The sequence below is a fragment of the Hippocampus guttulatus genome, chromosome 19 (genome assembly GCF_054856545.1).
Source record: "Hippocampus guttulatus isolate MCC_2025c chromosome 19, RoL_Hgut_1.0, whole genome shotgun sequence".
Taxonomy (NCBI): Eukaryota; Metazoa; Chordata; class Actinopteri; order Syngnathiformes; family Syngnathidae; genus Hippocampus; species Hippocampus guttulatus.
Genome location: NC_141279.1, coordinates 5115444 through 5132293, shown reverse-complemented (window position 1 = coordinate 5132293; position 16850 = coordinate 5115444). Strand labels below are relative to the sequence as shown.

General features: G+C 43.3%; 2 protein-coding genes across 2 annotated transcripts; both read right to left on the bottom strand.

Annotated features, from left to right (window-relative positions):
* Nucleotides 1-4890, bottom strand: noxo1b (NADPH oxidase organizer 1b). The gene is made up of 8 exons (XM_086138924.1): nt 4766-4890; nt 4582-4662; nt 4423-4495; nt 4143-4326; nt 3849-4069; nt 2927-3025; nt 2467-2584; nt 1-1141 (listed from the first exon to the last, which is right to left on the bottom strand). Exons 1-8 carry the CDS (start codon nt 4838-4840, stop codon nt 472-474), a joined length of 1521 nt encoding a protein of 506 aa, XP_085995050.1. The 5' UTR covers nt 4841-4890; the 3' UTR covers nt 1-471.
* Nucleotides 4891-12961: 8071 nt separating this feature from the next.
* LOC147189724 (glucose-induced degradation protein 4 homolog) lies at nt 12962-16808 on the bottom strand. Its single transcript, XM_086138928.1, has 6 exons — nt 16437-16808; nt 16008-16067; nt 15510-15617; nt 15328-15429; nt 15125-15255; nt 12962-14299 (listed from the first exon to the last, which is right to left on the bottom strand). Exons 1-6 carry the CDS (start codon nt 16626-16628, stop codon nt 14236-14238), a joined length of 657 nt encoding a protein of 218 aa, XP_085995054.1. The 5' UTR covers nt 16629-16808; the 3' UTR covers nt 12962-14235.
* Nucleotides 16809-16850: the final 42 nt, after the last annotated feature.

Sequence of the window (16850 nt, the reverse complement as noted above, 5' to 3'; positions counted from 1 at the left end):
TGGTGTAGAAAGTTTAACAAATAATCTTTATATCACAAATGATGCAACTTACAACATTGATTTTTTTCTGCATGCTCGTGAAATGTAAAAAATGCCGCTACCATTCATCCATTTTTAATTCATGCTGTGCTTTCCGTGCGTTCAAAACAAATGATACAGATGTACACGGGAAAGCAGAAAGGAAGAGAAAATATTTAAACCTCCTGAGATTCAACAATCCACGTCAACATCTGGAGCAATGTGTTTGTTTCTACCAGCCCCGTCTAGTGCTTCATTGAAGCTACATTACACTTGCTTGTCATCGACTTAGCGCAGAACCAGATTTCAAGTTCGATACACTTTATTTCCTCTCTTGCAATTCTGTCGTCACTTATTCTTTTTGGAGGAATTAAACAAAAAAAAAAAAGTGTGAATGAGAACTAGCGTGAGTAAATCATGAAGACTCCAATGTGTCGTATTTGGAATGTGTTCCTACAAGCGAGAGTGGATGGTTGAATCGGCCCATCTCTGGAGCTGGGTTTTGCTCTCCAGAGCAGCTTTGCGAGTCACGGAGGAGCACCGGTTAAGAATCTCCTCCTTCTTGGGTCTGGGTGGGACCGTCGGAGGAACCGGGCCCGTGTCGCTGCCTCTGGAACTGAAGCTCTCGGAACTTCCGGAACTCATATAACTGGCGCTGGAGTTGCGACGCTCCTGGTGACTGCGCTCACTCGGGCTGACGCTCTGTTGAGGGAAGGGTACGAGCACGTCTGCGCTCGAAGTTGATGACGAGCTACTGACCGAGGAGATGCTGGTGTCTATGCTTGAGCTTGTGCTGATGCTGCGAACGCGGCTTTTTAAACGGCTGTAATTGATCTCGACCTGGGCAGGCACAGTTTGGGTCACTGACAAAAGCTCCATAGATCTGGCTTTGTCCAGACAGCCGCGTCCGCTGGACTGAGCTCCCCGCTGGAGTGCAAAACTTTGCCCTGGATGGGTTTCCCTGGCGATCTGGGCTGGAGAAGAAGCATCCAGAGGTAACCCGCTGATGGTCAGGTTGTGGGTGGATCTATTCAGTTTTTTCTGTAAACTTAAAAGTCCAGTACAAGGGTTGTTGTAGGGCTGCAGGTACATGGAGGGGACATAGCCCACCTTGTCGTTGAATCTGGAAGAAAAAAAAAAGTTGGTTTTGACCTTCTGTTGAACTTGCACTCAACACTTTATCCTTACTGTTCATTTTCCTGCATCCTCAATTATCTCAGATTTTCTCTTGAGAACTTACAGGCCTGGTGCACAGTCAATTAAAAGATGCGGCTCCGCATCGTAAACTTTAAAACATTTAAGAAGACTTTTTAAAGTTTGTTTTCCCTTTTTTTCAAGTTGTTGACAATTGCTAATTATCCCATGAGCGCACGCGCTTGACAATTTGGCAGACTGGGTCATGACACCACAACAAGGAGTGTCTTGAGGATACGCCTGGCTAATTATAATTTAACTTTCATTGTTTGCCACACGTCACAGTGAGAAAACAAAGCAATGTTTTTGGACTTTGACCTTACAAACTTGTGATGACTCTTTTCTCTGCTTTTTTTTTTCCCTCATCATTTGTACATTTTCGACTGGATCTCATTAGGTCATACAGAATAGGTGTAGGCTATTGTATTGTATTGCCCTTTAGTGCCGTCAAGGATGCACGCGGTCACTGATGTAATCTGTTTGCACTTTTTAATGAACCAAAGAGCAAAACCTGGATCGCGGGCGTGCTGGAGCCTATACCAGCTGTCTTTGGGCAGCAGGCGGGGTACACCCTGAACTGGTTGCCAGCCATTCACAAGGCACACAAACAACCATCCGCAATTACACTCACACCTAGGGACAATTTAGAGTGCCCGACCCTCGAAAAAATTCTGAAAAAAAAAGTTTCCCGTTGCTGACCCATTGTATGATGCAATACCACTATTGACCACACAATGGCAGACATCGCTCACCAGCGCCTCCAACCCCGAGACTGCAATTGCGAAGAAGAATGTGTCTCGGCCACCACAAAATCGAGATTAAAAACTCCACAAACAGTTATTTTCTTCTTCGCTGCGATTGCAGATTTTTTAAAATGCATGTGCATTGAATAAATGTGTCCTCTAAATAGCTGCATTCAACGCGTCGTAGTGTTTCAGACGCGTATGGTGGCTTAATTGGTCAAACGGCTGTTGTGCTGCCTTCAGGACCAACTTGACTGTTCACACAGGTGAGTGAACCGGCCTATTCATTTGGGGATTTGAATTACATGCAGGAAAACATGCGGTCGTATAATATTAAAATCCCCAGAGTTAACCAGCAAATCTGTTTACGTCCCTGTGCAATCCAACAATTAACGCCAAGTCGACACTTGGGTGTAGAACAGCAATGTGTTCTGTTTTACAGCTGCCAATTGCTGCAGTATGAAAGGTGCAACACAATAGGAATTTTTCTCAAAAGGCAAATATAGGTTACCTGGTGAGCCACCAGCCGTCATCGGACATCCTAAGCACCTCCACCACTGAACCAATGGGCACAGACACCTCGTCAGCCTTCTTGGTGAAGTAATTTCTCACGGCGAGGTAGAGAGCACCTTTATATGACAACGCAGACAAAACGACCTTAGCAAAGTTGTCATGAATAAATTGTCTTTTATGGACTCTGAGCAAACTGTGTTTGGCTGAAGGACAACAAATTGATGCAATGCATCACTGCCAATCTTTTTGACACGTGGCATTTCACTAATTGCACCATTTCACTGTCCAAGTTGCACGTGTTGATTGTGACTCATTTCACCCCCCCCCCCCCACCCCCAGTCGTTCTAGGTTCATGCCCTAACATCACCTTTCTGTTGGATTTTCAAACTAATTTCACTTCAAAGAATGGATCACCTCTTCTAAAAGGTACATTTCAACTCGGCAGACAAATATCACACCTTGCTGCTGGAGTCCTCTCATATCATCTTCCTCTTTTTCCAGATAGGGAGCAGGAAACCAGGCAATGCACTTGTCCTCATTCTCCACCAACCACCAACCTGATGGGGAGTAAACAGATCGTGACAAAGGTAGGATCTGATGCCTTATCTCCACCAATGTTTGATTGAGAGGTACTACCCCCCCCCCAAAAAAACTAGAGTTTGTGATAGATATGACAGTCTGCAAATATAAGATTCAAGTCTGTGTATATTGGGCGGATGGGTAGAAATGTACAATATGTGTGGTATGTATAGTGTATGTACTGTACATAGGTATGTCATGGAAGTTATACGCACACAGTTGTCCGATTCAATTGAATAAAAATAAGGTTACTGGAACATCTGAACTTTATTTGAGTTTACTCAGTGGTGCTTTAAAATGTTCTAGGTGTGTGCAATTCTGAACCTAGCCACCTCAGTTATAAGAAGGGTGTGCTCACTTGTGCAACCGCATTCCCAGTTGTTGTTGTTTTTTTTTTTTTATTTACCGTCTTGAAAGCAGTTGAGAGTTTTTTCTTTTGTTTGTTTGGTTTTTTTTTTCAGTACAGGTTGTCGGCCGCGGTAATGGTGGAAATAGTTTGCAAATGATTGATCTTGATCTCGTATAATTGTAGCTTAAAACTTGGAATTCAGGGGTGTGTAGACTTTTTATATACACTGTCGTTTTAGTACGTACTCTGTGTATTCATTTCAGATTGCAATTCTTGATGGATAATTTATCTTTGGTAATGGTGAAGGATTTAGGATTTTTCAGCGTGGGATATTTTTAATGTCCTGTTTTTTTGGGGGGGGGGGGCGGTTGTATGTTTCGAGAAGAGTAAAAAATATGCAGATTTGTACAGTTGTCGTCAGTTAGATTTCCTAAGAAGAGTCGTGGACTGACCAGCGGGGTCCTTGATGAGGACTTCCAGTGTTTCATCCTTGGCCACTTTAAAGGGACGGTTTTTGGTGTCTTTGGTCTCGTACGGAGCCACGCAGCGGTACGTCTCGGTGACAAACGGGGGAGTGACGGAGCCAACTCCTCCACCCCAGACGCTACCTCCTCCTTCTCCTCCTCCTCCTCGTCCTCTAGCCGAGCTATCATCTGGCAGCAGGATCATGACGCTGAGTGGCACAAAGGTCAATGTGACAATTTGTCTCTCCGTCACCGCTGGCGAATCGTTGAGGAGAAATCTACCAGTTCTTGGTGAAGTCCGGCACCATGTCTTGGTCGAGTGGCGTGAAAAATTGCGTGACCTCTGAACTGCGGGTCACCATTTCGTGACACATGAGAAGCTTGTCGCAGTAGCCCTGCAAGTCCTTCATCCTCTGGATTGATCGTTTTGATCCACTTTGCTGGATTCCCTTTTTTTGGGCCTCCCCTGAGGAGAGGACATGGATTCAGTCACTTCAGAATGCTCAGTGCAGCTGAACTTTAACATAAGCAGCGATTCTTTAACAAGCCCGCGCACCATTACCTTTAAATTTTGGGATCATTCTGCTGTTACTTTGTGAAGGGTCGAAGACGGGAAACTTCTTCTTCAGTTGCTTCTGTTCGGGGGGGGGAAAAAAAGAGTTTATTAATTTACATATTAAAATCATTTTCAAAGAAAAGAAATACAAGAAAAAAAACTTACATGAAAGTTCTTGTAATCATTATAAGACCTGTAGATAATCACTTCATTCTCATCTGACCACAGCACGGATATCATGAACATCTGGAAAGCACCCCAGGCCCCCACAAAAAAAATATAAAATACAATTCTCGATCCAAATGCATATTTTGAGATTATAAACTTAAAATTGGAGCTTTGCACTCACCTTCAGTTTTGGTGTCTCCCTGTGCATGGCTCCAATAAAGCGAGCGGAGAACACGAAGCGCTTTTCTGCAGGCATCTTGCTCCGCTTGGTTTGTCACTTTGGTGGGAGTGGAGGGGGGTGCAGGATGGGGGCGAAAACTGTGAACACCGTTCGCTGCGCTTATGCAGTGCCGCTGTGCCGCAGCCTCTTGAAATAGTTATGCGCCTAGTGGGCGGAGTCACAGCCGCAGGGGCTTGGCAGGCTTCCTGCAGTCATACGTGGAAGACTCGATGTGCACTGTGCGTGCTGAGTGACAGATACTCATTTAGATGTCCTTAGTATTGTTTTATTTTGTAGTTTGGATATGATTGAGATAGATAAATGGAGCTCAATTTTTTTAAAAATGCTTGTGTTTAGTTGAATTTGTCGTTCAGCTATTCAAAGTGCACCAAAAATGGCGCAAGGCGGGAAATATATACAGTATATATTTTTTGTTTTTTGGTTTTTTTTTGTGGGCCGTACAATTTGGGCATTTAGGTCACAGTGAGCAGTGCGCATGGATGGTGATACAAAGACATAATTGATGGCAGTGCTTTGGGTGGAAGCGTCCAAATCTCTACCTTTGGGCAGATTCATACCTTATATTGAATACACGTCTCCATGTAAGTGAAGTCACAGAAATTGCGTTTCCAACCCCCCCCCCCCCCCCCCCCCCAATTCAAGCTAACTTGAATGAGAAAGTAAGATAAGATATCCTTTATTTGTCCCACACTGGGGAAATTTACAGCCTCCAGCAGCAAGAATGTAGGCAGAAAGAAGAAAAAACAAACACCGTTCAATTAAGTGCAATATAAATACAAAATGGATAAATCGCAGTGCTATTTACAGTTGTTTTTCCACATCATTTAATTATTATTAACATTATTGTTATTATTTTTATTCAGCAGCCTGACAGCAGTCGGTAGGAACGATCAATGACGTCTAAATTCCAGCCCCCAGTCTTCACCGAGATGTCCGAGCCGATGAGCCATTCTGCTTCCTTTAGAAGAGCAGCAAGAAATAACGTGACCACCTCAGGATTCAGGAACATAGAAGGGCACGTTGGAACTGTTTCGGCAAATACCTGAGCAATAATACCTGAGCAACAAATCGTGCAAAAGTAGTCAGTGTATTACTTTGTCATATAGTGTTTAAATTACATCATGCGATAAGAACCATGAAGAGTGCTGGCCGAACCTTCCTGACAAATCTTCCGGGAAAAGACACTCCCAAATCATCCCCTCCACATACTGTATTTGCCCCCGTAAAACATCTGACCATGCAGTGAATAACTGTTTTACTTACTGCTTATCTTCAACAGTCAGTGTCATGATACTCTCAGAGAGGTATGGCTTTATCAATGTGTTTATAATTGCCGGTGTAGAACCGCCCTGCTCCAAACTGAGAAGTTTTCGTATTTCGACATCCTTCTTAATCTGCGATCATCTCATTTCATCTAGACACCTTTGCCCGAAATGTAACACCATATGATCTTCATTTCAAGTTTAAAATATCCATCGGTTGCGCAACACACGTTGGGTAATGATTTACAGCCATAGCGACATAGCCGCAGCAGCCACAACATTTGAAGAGCTCATTAAAAGCATTGCGTGTATTGTGCGGAGAGAAATGCTCCAGAGCCCGTAATGAGAAATTAAATTCATTCCGTGAGGAGGAACGCTCCCTGTGGTCTGCGCGCACGCGCGCCTGCGTGGATAGTAAGACGGATAATGCTGTTTCAAAAGTGACACACTGCGTGGGCTCCAAAATGCTTCGCAAACAGAAAGAAAATCGGTAGTGTCGATACAAACTCAATCCAAATCTTTGACTGTTGCCGTAAGTTGCTCTTTTGGTTCCCACGCCAAATTCAAACCACTCGTATCCAAAGAGGGTGGGGGAGCGTGCCCCTTTCTGTCAGCTGTTTTTCGTTCTAGAATTACTTGAAGGATTCCTGGATTCCCAACTGCATGATTGAATTTGTGCACGTGCAGTCACTTCAGACTTGTCATGCGGCAGCAATATTTCTTATCAGCAACCCGCAGAGCTCTTGCTAATGGGACTCTGTGTATGTGTGTGTGCATGTGTGTGTGTGAGAGAGACAATAGCAGGTGTCTCTTCAAAGACACTCTGAAAAAGTCCCCACTCTTGAGTGGGCTTATCTCAACCACTCATTAGAGTGTGCGAGTGTGCAGTTCCTGTATGAAGCGATGCCAGGATTTCTTCTGATTGACACAAACGCAAACACACACACACACACATAGCATCAATCTTCAGATGGCATCAGGTGAGGAGAAGGGCAGTAGTGTCCGTCCAGCTTTATGTGTCTCTGCCGAAGATGTCAACACCTCAGTTCAAGAGCCACGTGAGGTCTCACGCAGTGAGCAAGGCGCACATGATGGGACTTTTTTTTTGTGTGTGTGGGGGGGGGGGGTTCTCGGTATGTTAGCACACAAGGAAGCAAAAAGCAAGGCAGTATAAGACACTAAAACAAACAACCTCTCACCTTGACAGTGATGGGTGGGCGGGCCATGCATTTGTCACCTGGACCTTCTGTGGGGGACTTGCCCAGTTTAACACGATCATGTTGCAATTATCGACATTATTTAAAACAAATCAATATGAAAAACTATAAAATATTATGAATGAATTATGAAGCAGCACTTACGGTTGCATACTAAAGGATGTTTAGTCACGCCATCATTAACATCATTAAGAGCTATGCAGCCATTCCGATTTTTTTTTTAATATATATACAGGTATATTTTTTATTTTAGAGGCCTTAAGTTACACAGTCATTCAATTTCCGTACTCGCTTCGTTTCGCTAAAAATGTCCATCCCCGTTCCTGTTTAAGGTTATTAGTTCTTAGCTGCTGTGTGATGTAACCTTCCGACATTTATTCTTACCGCAATCCTGTTCACTAATTGTCATGACAAGGAACAGTCTGAAACACCACCAGGATAATCCCCACGGCATAATTTTTGCATGATTTGTCCGGTTTTCACAAGCAACTCTTTGTCTGTGCAGGTGCACGCCATTTATTTCATTTAAATCCGTCCGCACGACATGTGCAATGAAATATGAATGTCAAATCCCCTCAAATTGAGGAAACCCGGCACGGGGTATGACCGAAAAACATTCTGCTACATCATTATAAGCGTTATATAATAAATCTGGATGAGGTGTGGCTCAGGTGGTTCAATAGTTGGGTGGTTCAATCCTGAGCCCTTGAGCAAGATGCCAAATTCCCCCGGCGCTCCCGATGTTCTGTCAACAGTGGGTGAATGAGGAAACGGTGTAAATGCTCCGAAAGCATCTTAAAGGAAGAAAAGGGCTGCAGAAGTGAAAGCCAATGCCCTAATCTCTCTATTTTTTTTTCTCAAATCTCATTGGCATTTGACCAGTGACTCAACCCAAAAGCCAAACAAGGAAGCGGGAGAAGGAAGCAGCATTGCCTTTATTTTTTTCTTCTCATAAGGAAGGATATCTGCGTTTAATCCTAACATAGTTCTTTATGAAAACAAAACGGATTAAATCAACAAAACCCATTACATTTTCTGTCAAAGATATATCGTCGTCATTTTTTTACTGTCATAGTCCCAACAAAGGACCTTGATTGAAAATTCCCGTGTAAAGAAAGAGGCGGAGTCCGTGCAATGACGCCGGGTCATAGACAACCTATCACTAAGTGTAAATGTATAGCCACCGCCGGGAAAACACAATGCTTGTCTCACACACACGCACGCACACAAAATAAAAAGCACAAAGAGCACACAAAAGAAATGACGAAATTAGCAGAACGTGGGCAGCTCCTCTTTCTCCCCATCCAAAGCAAAATGCGTCTCCTGACTGACTCATGATAATGAAAAGACATTTATTTCAATAAAGGACTCAGCAGGAGGCCAAAAAATGACCTTATGCAGACAGAAACGTTTTCCTTATGTGTGTGTGTGTGTGTGTGTTTGTGTGTGTGTGTGTTTGTGTGGGTTTTTCTATGAGTAAAACTTTTTTTGTGTGTGTGTATCAGAGTTTTTGGGTGGATGAGAGGTGTTTTTAGTGGCGTGCTAGCTTTTTGGTTGTGTTAGAAATGTTTGCCGAGTATGAATATTTTAAGGGTGTGAGAGTTGTTTGGTGTGAGTTTTTTTTGGCAACGTTTGAGATATTTATGTGAGGAGATTTTTTTTTTTGTTGGATGTGAAATATTTTGGTTGTCAGAGGCTTTTGGTGAAGATGTTTTTTTGGTATGTGATAGTCGTTGCTCTGGGGTTTTTTTTGGGAGAGGGGGGTTTTACCGTGTGTGCGAAAGCTTTTGCGTGTGCATTTTTGGCAGTTTGACAGTTTTTTTGGAGTGTGTGTAAGAGATATGTTGAAAAGATTTTTGGGGGATCAAGCTAATAGGTTTTAGATTCAATTTTTATTTTTGGGGGGTTGTGTGCACCTTGTCAACTTAATATTCTGTAACCGTTGGCTCATTATATATCACGTAACACTTGAGCAGCACATTATGTGTACATGCTCTGAATCACCCCAGGCATCTTTCCAGTTGACACAAACATGCCTGTGCCAAAAGTGGATCATAAACATGGAATGCTAAAAGGTAACCTAAATGCACCGTGTCGCGACGAAGACAGTCCAAAGAATGAGAGACCTTTTCCTCTGTCACCAAATGTTTACTTTGCACTTTGCGAGTTTCCAATGATGAAGAGCGGGGACTTTTGGAGCTTGAGCAACCACAAAATTGGCTCTCAAGACTGTAATGCTCAGCTTTCCTTCTTTAAAAACGGTAAAAAAAAAAGGGGGGGTGTTGAGGTGCAGTCATTTGTAAAGAAGGAGAAGAGCAGCGGCGAGAGGACAGATCCTTGGGGGGCTCCCTGTACTAGTGGTGCGTGTTGATGAAGTTGGGCCCCGCGGCCTCAACTGCTTTGTCGACGTGTCAGGAATCTGTAGCTCCACTGGCAGATGGCAAGGGTGGAATTTGAGTTCATATATAAATTTTGCTGTTCAATATTTCAGTTACAGCAGCTTCATTTCATATCATTTCCCCAAGGTTGTGCGTGCATGATGGATGTAGTTCCTGAGACTTAAGAGGTTTTCTCTTAGGATTGACAGCAACCTTTGTTTGAGGTAATGTGGCATTCCACGAGCCCCGCCCCCCCCCCCCCCTTTTTGTTTGCTCTGCCATTACCGAACAGCTTCCAACTCTTGATCACAGGCGTGCATGGCATTTGTTGCAATGACATTTATTCACTACCTTTTGACCCAAGTCGGTAAGTCACGATGTTACAGTTGCTCAATGTGAAAACAAACTTTTTTTTTGTTGATCTTTTCAACTGACATCATGAAATAAATGAGCACAAACCAATAAAAATCTCTCACTTGAACAAAGAATTTGTACAATTACAATGGGGACCTTTGCGCAGTTGCTTGAGCCCAAATAATAGTTATAATAATTATAACATGCTTCAACATAAAAAAAGGTAACCAGAGTTTGCTTGAGTGTCAGTAAATTTAACAAAGGCTTCACTCACCTCACTCCACAACCACAATAGCCAAAACCTGTCTGCCACATCAGTTAAAAGTGAGCAAATTTATGAAGGCAGGTACGGCATGTTTGCAATTCAACGCACTTCACCTGCGTTGTTGGTTTTCAAGTTGCGTGAGTCTCGTGTCTTTCAATTAGTGTTAACTTGTACTGCAAGAAAGACAAAAAATTGCCGTGAACCTGAGTGTGAGCAGTTTTTTAAATCTATATGTTCCCTCCGATTGTCTGGCAACCAGTCCAAGGTGTACCCCTCCTCTGGGCCAAAGTCAGCTGGGAAAGACTCAATCACAGCCGCGACCCTGATGAGGATAAGCATAATGGAAAACGGATGGATGGACTAGATAGTCCTTCAAAAACGTTCTCAGTTTGAATCAGCTTCACAGATTTTGCAAGTGCACCTAATTGTGTGTCTCATAACTTTAGGTGGAAAGGTCATGATTCGCTGCACGATGGCATTGCAGCAAACAATAGAGCCCCAGGCACACAACCTTACATAAGTATTTTACATAAGCATATAAGCGGAACTCGAACAACACACAAAAACAAGTTCCGCTGAGTTATGAACCTAAACATAGACTGCAAATAGTTATTATCCCTGACCTCATTTGCTGTGACTGCAGCGTCACAGTAAATGAGGGAAACATGCTTCTCATTCATCCAGGGCGTTTCAATGTCAAATTAATGTATCAACCACGATTGACGACACTGGTTGTCTTCCAAGATGTTTCACCTCTCATCAGAGCAGGCTTTTTCAGTTCAGCCTTGTTGCATAAACTGATAAAGTACGCTCTGATAATGAGGCAGAACGTCTTCTTTCACTGCCGGGTCTAGGCAGGGGCAAAAGGGAGCCAGCCCACCCTCCCCCAAATAAATGTTGCACCCCCCCAACTAAATCCCACAAAATATATTTCACATATTTATTATTATCTCATGCCTCTCTCCTTCGCTCCTCTTCTCCATTTTTTCTTCCTCTTATCCTGTTGGGCTGGTGCAGTACATTTTGGACTGGTCGCCATCTTTTCACAGGGCCTTCAGTGTGAATTGCTATACTATACAGTATATCCATCCATTTTCCGAACCGCTTGATCCTCACTAGGGTCGCGGGGGTGCTGGAGCCTATCCCAGCCGTCTCCGGGCAGTGGGCGGGGGACACCCTGAATCAGTTGCCAGCCAATCGCAGGGCACACAGAGACGAACAACCATCCACGCCCACACTCACACCTAGGGACAATTTTAGAGCGTCCAATCAGCCTGCCATGCATGTATTTGGAATGTGGGAGGAAACCGGAGCACCCGGAGAAAACCCACGCAGGCCCGGGTAGAACATGCAAATTCTACACAGGGAGGCCGGAGCTGGAATCGAACCCGGTACCTCTGCACTGTGAAGCCACTGGACTACCGGGCCACCCACTATACAGTATATGGAAGCTTAAATTCAAATGTTAAATTTGGTTCAGATTGTATTCTATTTCAATATGCGAGTGAATGGTTGTTTGTATGTGAACTCTGATTGATTGGTCAACAGTCAATCATATACCGTGCCTCTTGCTCAATCTCATCTGGAATTGGCTACCATCAGCAATAGCGAAAATGCTTCATTTTCTAATGTTTTCAAGTCATGTGGTGTTCTACTTGGTTCACCGTCGAGTCCATTTGGGTTTCGTTTGCATCTCTTGCTCTAACAACAGTCAGATCAAAGCATCCAACGTGATCAATGCAGCAACTCGTCTCCTCATTCTTATTTTCAAGGGTGACAGAGAACATGTTTCTTAAGAGTGTTGTTGATTTCTACTACATAATGGCAAATGTTTTCCACCCCATTTAACCGTTGTTACGTAGCCGACCCTATAGGTTGCAAAGACATCACATGATGGGTGTGTGCTGTTTGCTACACAATTAGAACTAACGTGTACAGTTTGTACCTGAAAACTAGTTTCCCAATGTCTTTCTGATCATTTCCATTGAAGACATTCACACAATGATAATTTCCAGTGAAGACTTGGATCACCTTGGTCATCACTGCGCCATTGTTAGATAATAACATGTTATATTTGTTTCTTCTCCAACCTTCTCTGCTAAGTTGTATTTGTCTCGTCCCTACCGCATTCAAGTAGTGCGGTGTCCAAGATGGCCGTTTGGGTTTTTGAGAGTGAATGGTGAGTGAGAATTTTGCAGGCTGATTCCCCCACCCCCGTTTACTTTTCCAACCACATTTCCTCCTGGAAGGCGGAAATCGCTGCTATCCTTTTGGTCCAGTATCAGTTAGGGCAATAACTAGTAGATGCTTGTTTCATTAATGGTTGTTTCATAATGGAGAAATGATTAACAGATGGCCTTTTGCCTTATAGGGTGTTTGGAAAGTTGCTGTGTTTTAATATAAAATACTGGCGATACATGAATATTCTGTATTGCAACATTTAGGTTAATTAAAATATAACAGTGCAGTTACTTTGTCAAGAACCTCTTTTTGTTTTGTTAATCTGGGTGTTGACCTCCAAACACAAAACTGTACCCTATTGAATTTGGTGTGATGCAACCTTAAGGCATACAAATTAGCATGAACCATTGTCACCCACTAGAGGGAAGCAAATGTTTAAAATATTTTTTTTAAAAAGCTATAAAAGCACAGACAGCAGGTTCGTTTGGATGATTTCTTCTTTTCAAATCCATTGTTCATTCGATACAATCAATCAATCCAATTCAGGCTCAATCTCAAGAAAACACACATCTGGATCTGTTAAAGTACAACTCTGATAAACTTTAAAAACATGGCACAGTCACATCACAAGGGAACATGATAAAGGGGCCTCATTGGGAATTTTAACAAAAATATTTTCTTTAAACGAAGATAACTTTTTTTTTTTCATTTCATATACTCTAAGGATAGAATAAAATCTCTGAAAATGGAGGTTTGGTGTCTGGAGAGTGCTATGTTGAACATGTTGCATAGTCAAAAGAGACGTCAATGGAAGGAATGAAATCTATAAGTTAAAAGGGACACATAAAAAGCTTTTTTTTTTTTTTTAATGCAGAGCTGGAGGGGGGGGGGGGGGGGATACTCTGTTATAATACTTAAATGTGATTGTTTTGTCTCTCAACACTCCAAACAGTCAAACGCTTTAAAAGTCGTTGAAAAGTTTTTTTTCCCCCCTCCATATTGCTTTGAGCTTTTGTACCGCGGGGCAGGTGAGCATTAGCGTTAATAACATACTGCAATTCATCGTTGTGCAAATGTAACAATCATACAACATCCACCGCAATCACTTGTGATTAAAAAGCATATCTAACAAGGGCGAAAGGAGAAAGGGATTTGCTTGATTAGCGTGTCACCCACAGGGGTGGGTGGGGGGGGGGGCATAAAAGTGCTGCTAAGTATCCATCTTTTCTGATAGAATCACAAAAATATCCTCTTGGGAAGCAAACAAAGAACTGGCTTCAACCAAATAATGGATATACCGTCATGTCTAGCCGTTCCATTTCTACAACCTGAAGTGCCACAGTTCTTTGTTGATTCTGGTTATTGTCCACCCCTTGGCAAACGCCAGCTTAGCTTATAAAGTGTCTTGAGGAAGTGTCCCAAGGATTACAAAATAAAAGCCAGACATTTAAACATAATACGGGTAAGAACAACCACACCCGGACTCTGATGCTGGTTCGGACTTTACACACTCCAGCCAGGGAGCACAGTTGCATTTCCTTTTCTTTTTTTTTCTTATGTTGAGCCTTACACATACATTCAAATGTCCTTTCCCATCCATTGGTCCGCACTCCGTCCGTCCGACCGACAAGCCCGCGTGCGCTTGATGTGTCTTCTAAAGATCCCAATACTGTCTGTTTCTAGTCTCAGTAGCATCTGCAGACCTCCGCTTCGCCTCAAGTCCATCAAACAAGATCCACGATGCCAGCCGGGGTCACCGGAACTCATAGATGGCGGCGCTGTGCTCGGGGACGTGGGTGAGGTTTAGAGATTGGTACCTGAGTGAGGTGAGACAACATACTTAAGATTACAAGTGTAATATGATTATGTAAATAACTTGACCCATCTGTCTGTTTTAAACATCAACGACATCTCTTGATCACAAAGGTTGGCCCACCCTTACTAAAACTAAAACGTGTTTAATAATCCAGGTTAAAAAACAACAACAACAACATAAAGAAGTTCCAATAAGTTTCTACTGCTCTATACACAGATCGGTTGACAATGCAACAGGAAGAGAATGTGGAAAAAGCAAGATGTGAATGATGTGTAAATGTGAAAAAGTCACATATTATTAGTACTGCTGTGTACTACTCGGGTGCCCCAGAGTGGGTGCCCCAGTTTGTCATTCGCTCTGAAAGGCCATGCCAATTGTTCTGGTGGATTCTAGTGAAAGCCATGCAGAACAAACATGCCAATAGAGAAAGGATTTTTTTTTTTTTTTTGCTGTTGATGATTCCCCACTTTGGAGGAAAAACATGTAATATTCCACCTGTGCAAAATCACAGCTTGCTAATGTGAAAGGAGAATTGTTGTTCCTTGATTTCGTGCAGAAGGATGACATCACATTAATATAAAGCAAAGTGAGCATCAGTTCCTATGTCATCGGAGAGCTTGAATATTAACTAAAAACTAAATACAATTGAACATCCTCTTTTAAGGTCATGTTGACCTTATCATGTCAACAATGGTGAAGCTAAGCAGGCGCTGAAATAAAAGTGGCTCGGTCGTTGCCGACAAGCTCCAGCTGTTCTGGGATGTAATCCAGAAATCAGTTCACCGCCATGACGATGAAAAAGGAATAACGGTTGTGCCGAGGTTACCATTCAGAGCTCCGGTGGTAGTAGTAGCCCTCGATCGTTGCTGTGGATTTCTGGAAGCAAATGTAGTAAAATCCAGCAAAGGAAGCGCCACTGATGTCTTTGATTGTGTGGTCCGGGACCAGGAACTGCTCCTAATGATGCAAAATAGGCCTGACATTACTAACGGCACGGCGTCAAGGTCACACGATAAAATGACAACTTACCTTCCACCTCATAAAAATATAGTCGGAATGTGTAAGATCCTCATAGTCAAAATCATCTGAGTTGAATGTCTTTGCATACTGGTAGAAGGCCTGGAACTTGCTCTGGTGGCAAACAGGAAACATTGGTCATTTCTCGAAGAAACCTGCTCCATGTCAAACCTTAAACAATAGTAGACAATTACCCAATGTTTACGATCCACATCCTCATCTGCGTCCCACTTTCGGGTGAGAAACGGCCTTTTTCTGCTGATTATCTCTCCAGCGAAGAACGTGGTTAAAGTTGGGTATTCCTGGCCCGAGAGACAATTAGGTTTTGAAATTAATCTTCATGTGCATTCTCTTCACAGTAAGCTTCGTGATTTAGGATGTGACCAGTTTTTTCTAAAATTAAAAGCTGGCAGGGGAGTGATACAGCTGCAGCTGCGAATGCTACATGGACATAACATGAGCTACACAAGCTGTTTTCTGCATGTCTAGCAAATGAATGTAGTGCAGGAGTTGTCTTGAATTCTGAGAAAAGTGGGATTTCTTGTGAAGCGGAAAATTATTAACTTGCTTGTGCATGGAATGCGGCAGACTGTTGATGAATGCATTTTGCAGAAAGACGTCAAAAACTACTCATGACATCTTATTCATGGTTTAAGATGGACCTATTAAATAGTGATAATAGCCCGGCTCACCTCTGTTAGTCCTTTTATTTTCAGGTAACCACACAAGTAAGAGTCCTCCATGGTGACGTGCTTGGAAGGAGAAAAAAAAACGTGAGCATGTTGACAATCTGGCTCAAAGCAGAATTGGCAAGTCAATAATGCCGCCCTTCCGAATATAACACACACACAAAACATGCATTTGAGTTCAGTAGGAATTCTTCAGATTTATATTCGCAGATGCAAAGTCTTACTTGAGAGTGAGGTGTGTCATTATGGAGTAATAACTGTTTTCGTGGCTGTTAGTGTTGATTCAGGCAATGCTAAGCGCTTGCTGCTTTGGCGAGCTAGGCCCATGCTCATTGATTCTGCAACTGTCAATCATCACGCTCCCATTTGACAGATCACCATTGCCCCTCACAGTTCACCTTTCACATGAAAAATGCCCCTTCGAATGCCCACCTGTAAAACAACTTCCACGTCGTACGAGTTTCCTTTGCTCTTTTGGTGCCCCCTGAACTTTGAGCCGCTATACAACAGCGAAGTGACAACACCGGGCTGCCTGGTGTTGATCGGGGGCGGAGGGATAAGCGAGGCCGAGGATGCGAAGGCCGCGCAGTGGGAGTCGCTAGTGTATCCAGCAGGGACAGGCATGGCTCCCGTTAAAATGGCTGGGTACCCACACTGGTCAATCGCCGTCTGCGTGATGCCGGCGTCCCCGAAGAAGCGATAAGGGGGCTGAAGCTGTTCTCCAGCCTCCAAATCCCCTCGAAACCTGAACGCCGTAGTTTGCCAGGTACCGATCTCCGAGGGAAGTGGACTTCGTCGCAACGACGAAGGTAAAAGCATCCGCAGCTCTCATTGGCTACCACTATT

Coding starts and splice junctions, on each gene's coding strand:
- noxo1b (XM_086138924.1), bottom strand. CDS start 4,840: ATGCCTGCAGAAAAGCGCTTCGTGTTCTCCGCTCGCTTTATTGGAGCC. Junction 4,070..4,142: donor CCGGACTTCACCAAGAACTG/GTAGATTTCTCC, acceptor TGTGCCACTCAG/CGTCATGATCCTGCTGCCAG. Junction 1,142..2,466: donor GACGGCTGGTGGCTCACCAG/GTAACCTATATT, acceptor TTTTTCTTCCAG/ATTCAACGACAAGGTGGGCT.
- LOC147189724 (XM_086138928.1), bottom strand. CDS start 16,628: ATGCCTGTCCCTGCTGGATACACTAGCGACTCCCACTGCGCGGCCTTC. Junction 15,430..15,509: donor ATGTGGATCGTAAACATTGG/GTAATTGTCTAC, acceptor GTTTGCCACCAG/AGCAAGTTCCAGGCCTTCTA. Junction 14,300..15,124: donor TACCACCGGAGCTCTGAATG/GTAACCTCGGCA, acceptor CACCTCACTCAG/GTACCAATCTCTAAACCTCA.